The 3,819-nt window shown below is 31.2% G+C and overlaps 1 protein-coding gene across 1 annotated transcript in view; it reads right to left on the reverse strand.

Moving 5' to 3' along the window:
- Positions 1-310: 310 nt before the first annotated feature.
- LOC106473864 (membrane metallo-endopeptidase-like 1) overlaps positions 311-3,819 on the reverse strand; it is a gene marked incomplete at its 3' end in the record, with an annotated part of 32,794 nt that continues 29,285 nt past the window's right edge. The window contains exon 10 of the mRNA XM_022402258.1: positions 311-409. Within this exon, the coding sequence (XP_022257966.1) occupies positions 311-409 (99 nt within the window). The remainder of the gene's footprint in view (positions 410-3,819) is intronic.

The following is a 3,819-nucleotide window of genomic DNA, read 5'->3' on the forward strand; positions in this document are numbered from 1 at the left end:
ACTATGATGGATGATGGCTTGCGAACAGACATGACATCGAACCAAGGAACCTTTTAAAAAATATGGGTGCAAGCTAAGATGAGATGTATAGTCACTTAGGTGACTGTACGTACTAAGTTTTATGACTTGTCATAAGATATAGGATTCAAGACTCATTCTTGCGTATGCCCATTAAAAAAAATGTTGCAAACGTAATTCAGCAAAAATCCAATCATCAGATCCGAATATCTATTTTCGTTTCGCACCCTTATGATATAAACAATCTTTAGGTATTAAAACTATTTCTGTAGAGTATGTGGTATTGTCTTACTTTTCTTTTTGCCACCGGTTTCGTGTTGTTGTCCATCCAGTCAATTTCTTCCAGTATGTTTATGAAGGCTCTTTTGATATCTTCGATCATTTCCTCTGCCTGTTATTAAGCAAATATATTATGATATTAATATCAAACATTATAATTTTGGTCCCGGGGCAACATTTTATTAATTTTAACTGCTCTGAAAAACGATGATCTAGTGTCTGGCGAAATTCTGAAACAAATAAAATATTGTGAAACGGTAGCTAAAGTCAAAGACGAGAGGGTTTCGAAACGTCTCAGCAACGTATTTCTTCAAGTGTTTCTCTAATAGTCAACTCAATACTTGGTACTATTAAAATGGTTTGCAAATAAGGCTTAAGAATAACACCATATAATGTAGCATAGAAATATGACTTCACGTTATAAATAATGTCCTTTGTGATTAGTTTATTGTTGACACAATCATAAAATATACTGTTGCATTGAAATAACGAACAATATGTTATCTATGAAATTAAAAAGAACAATTAATTTGAGTTTACTTACTGATGATCGCACCAGTGATCGAAACGTCGTGCCTCATCTAAAAAATAATCCTCTTTACTGTAAAAGCTGTAACTTGCAATAAAATAATAAAAAGAACAATGTGTGTGTCAGTCAGTCCTTGGGTATATGTGTTATAGCTCACATGTAAACCGAATATTTTTATTGGCTAATTGTACAGTGGTACGTTTACGTTTATACGAGTGCAAAAGTGAACGACGTTTAGCGTGCATTATTACAAAACTACGACGTTTATAACATTAACTTTAAAGACACTTACTTCAGTAACATAAACAAACACGCAAGAAAACACATTAAGTTAATTTTATATGTTTCTGTGGCTTATAAATAATGCTTTACCCCTATATTTCAATACAAATTCCAACAGGTGCCTAAAAATCGACAATTAGGCCTAAAGTTTAAATATGGTTCATACGCGAAGCACGAGATTAACTGATATATAATCGATGACAATTAGCCTTAATAGTTTCTGCAACAACTTTATTCATTAACTTCATACACAAGTGCCAAAATACTATAATTATATTAATCATATTACATTGATTGGAACAACGCTATTAACCTTTTACTGTTACTCAATAGTAGAAACACTGTTAGACCCGATTGCTATAAAGCAAATAGGCCTACCTATCTTTAGTGCCAAAAAAACAACAAAAACACAACAACAACCAGTATTAAATTAAATTAAATGATATTGGGCGAATTTACTCAGTTTATGCAACTATAAACTAAATTATTAATACTAAACAAGGGACACGTTTGTTTTTCCTGTTTATTATTATCATTAAAAACGTTATCCCTTCTTATATACATTAGGGGGTAAAAGGGTAGAAAAGAATGAACGAATTTGAAACGGAGAAAATTATATCAATAAATAACTAAATAATTAAATAAAATAAATAAATAAAGTAAATGGATAATTAAATAAGACACATACATATATAAAGTAGCAGTAGGCTTTCAACTATAACATGGAAGTTTTTACATCTAGGCCAAGAGATTATCAGGGTAATTCTAAAAAGGGTTAGCCATTCGCCTATATTTAGGCAGAGAGATGTTACAGCTACGTGCAAGCCCATGAAAATCTTGTTTAAGATTGATCACAACTTTAGAGAAGAAATGCAATAGGAAAACAGAAAACTGATATGGTGATAATGTGACATCTCTTTATATTTATAAAGTTGAGAGTTCAAAAACCTCAAATTAATCAACTTGTATGTTACAGATTTCTTTTTCACAAAAACTGAAATTGAATATATCATCTGTGACGTAAAGGCCTAATGCATTCTTTGATTGGCTGTAGTCTCTGCTGTGGACGTGACGTAAAGGCATAATACATTCTTCTCTGCTATAAACACAGATAATATTTTCAATTCTACCTTTGGTAAAAAAAAAAAGAATTTTGCAACATACATATAGAATCATTAAACAGTTGGATAGCTGTACAATATCTGCTGATAAATTAAGCGCAGTGCCAATATGTTATTCACATACCTCAGTTAACTTAAGTTACTATATAGTGAAGTAAAAAAGACTGTAAATCCCCATAAAACCAATCAACCTGTCACACTTATGATTAGGAATGTCACGCATGCGTTATTGAAACTTGAAGCAGTACACATAAGCTTCACAAATTAAGTTTGAACTAATTAGCATAGCTAATTACCAAGGTTGTCAAGGGGTGACCGTTGCTTAGTAACCGTTTGAACACGGCAGTGCAACTTCTATAGAAAGCAACTCAATTGAAATGAAGTAACATCCTTCAGTAACATAATGGTTAAAATCTGGGCTTTGATAAACTCAAAACTAATTTTCGGTAACAAAAATATTTACATTGCATTGTTATCTATCCTGTTTTTAAACTTTAAAAATTGTATCTAATGGTACAACGTTTGCTTTACCAACTACAGAATCATGTGTTAGCAGGAAATATCATATTGAATTGTTTTCCATCATTGCAGTTTTGAATTTCACCAGTAGGTCAGATTTTATCCAAGGGCTATTTTATTATTGTCAGTGGGCTTATAACTTTAAAAATTTGGTTTCAATACCCGAGTTGAGCAGATCATAGATAGCCCATTGCGTAGCTTCGTGCTTTACAACAAACAGACAAAATTTATTTTTTGAAGTTGAGGATTTTGACAATCGAAATCGATTTTACGAAATGCGAAACCATTCGTAAAGAGAAACTCTACACTCCCTTGTTATTTACTGTTTTCAATTTTTTTTTTATTTAACCCACGACATCGACTATACCGAACGACTTTTTTTTTTATTAGTTCAAGTTTTCAAAAAAATCCAACAATAAACAAGCTTTCCATTTGGGAAAAAAAAGAAACTTCGCGGTTATTTATCCTGTTACTTTCTGTGTTGTTTGACCTTTTCCCACACTATTAATTGTGTATTCTTTATTCGCTTACCAACAAAACTTAAATGAATTAACAGACATTTCCCTGTCATTTCACCTGAAAGAGCCTTTGTTTAGTAAGACGAAATATACGTCTTACCTTTATGATATAAACAGTCTTTAGGTAGTAAAACTAGTTATTATCTATACGTCTTCTCTACAGAACTAGTTTTATTACCTAAAGACTGTTTATATCATAAAGGTAAGACGTATACTCTACAGAAGTAGTTTTATTACCTAAAGATTGTTTATATCATAAAGGTAAGATGTATAGATAATAACTAGTTTTACATATAAACAGTCTTTAGGTACATAAAGGTAAGACGTACCGATAATAACTAGTTTTAATACCTAAAGACTGTTTATATCATAAAGGTAAGACGTACCGATAATAACTAGTTTTACTACCTAAAGACTGTTTATATCATAAAGGTAAGACGTATACTCTACAGAACGTAGTTTTACTACCTAAAGATTGTTTATATCATAAAGGTAAGACGTATACTCTACAGAAGTAGTTTTACTACCTAAAGATTGTTTATATCATAAAGGT

Source organism: Limulus polyphemus, unplaced genomic scaffold (assembly GCF_000517525.1).
Source record: "Limulus polyphemus unplaced genomic scaffold, Limulus_polyphemus-2.1.2 Scaffold6572, whole genome shotgun sequence".
Taxonomy (NCBI): domain Eukaryota; kingdom Metazoa; phylum Arthropoda; class Merostomata; order Xiphosura; family Limulidae; genus Limulus; species Limulus polyphemus.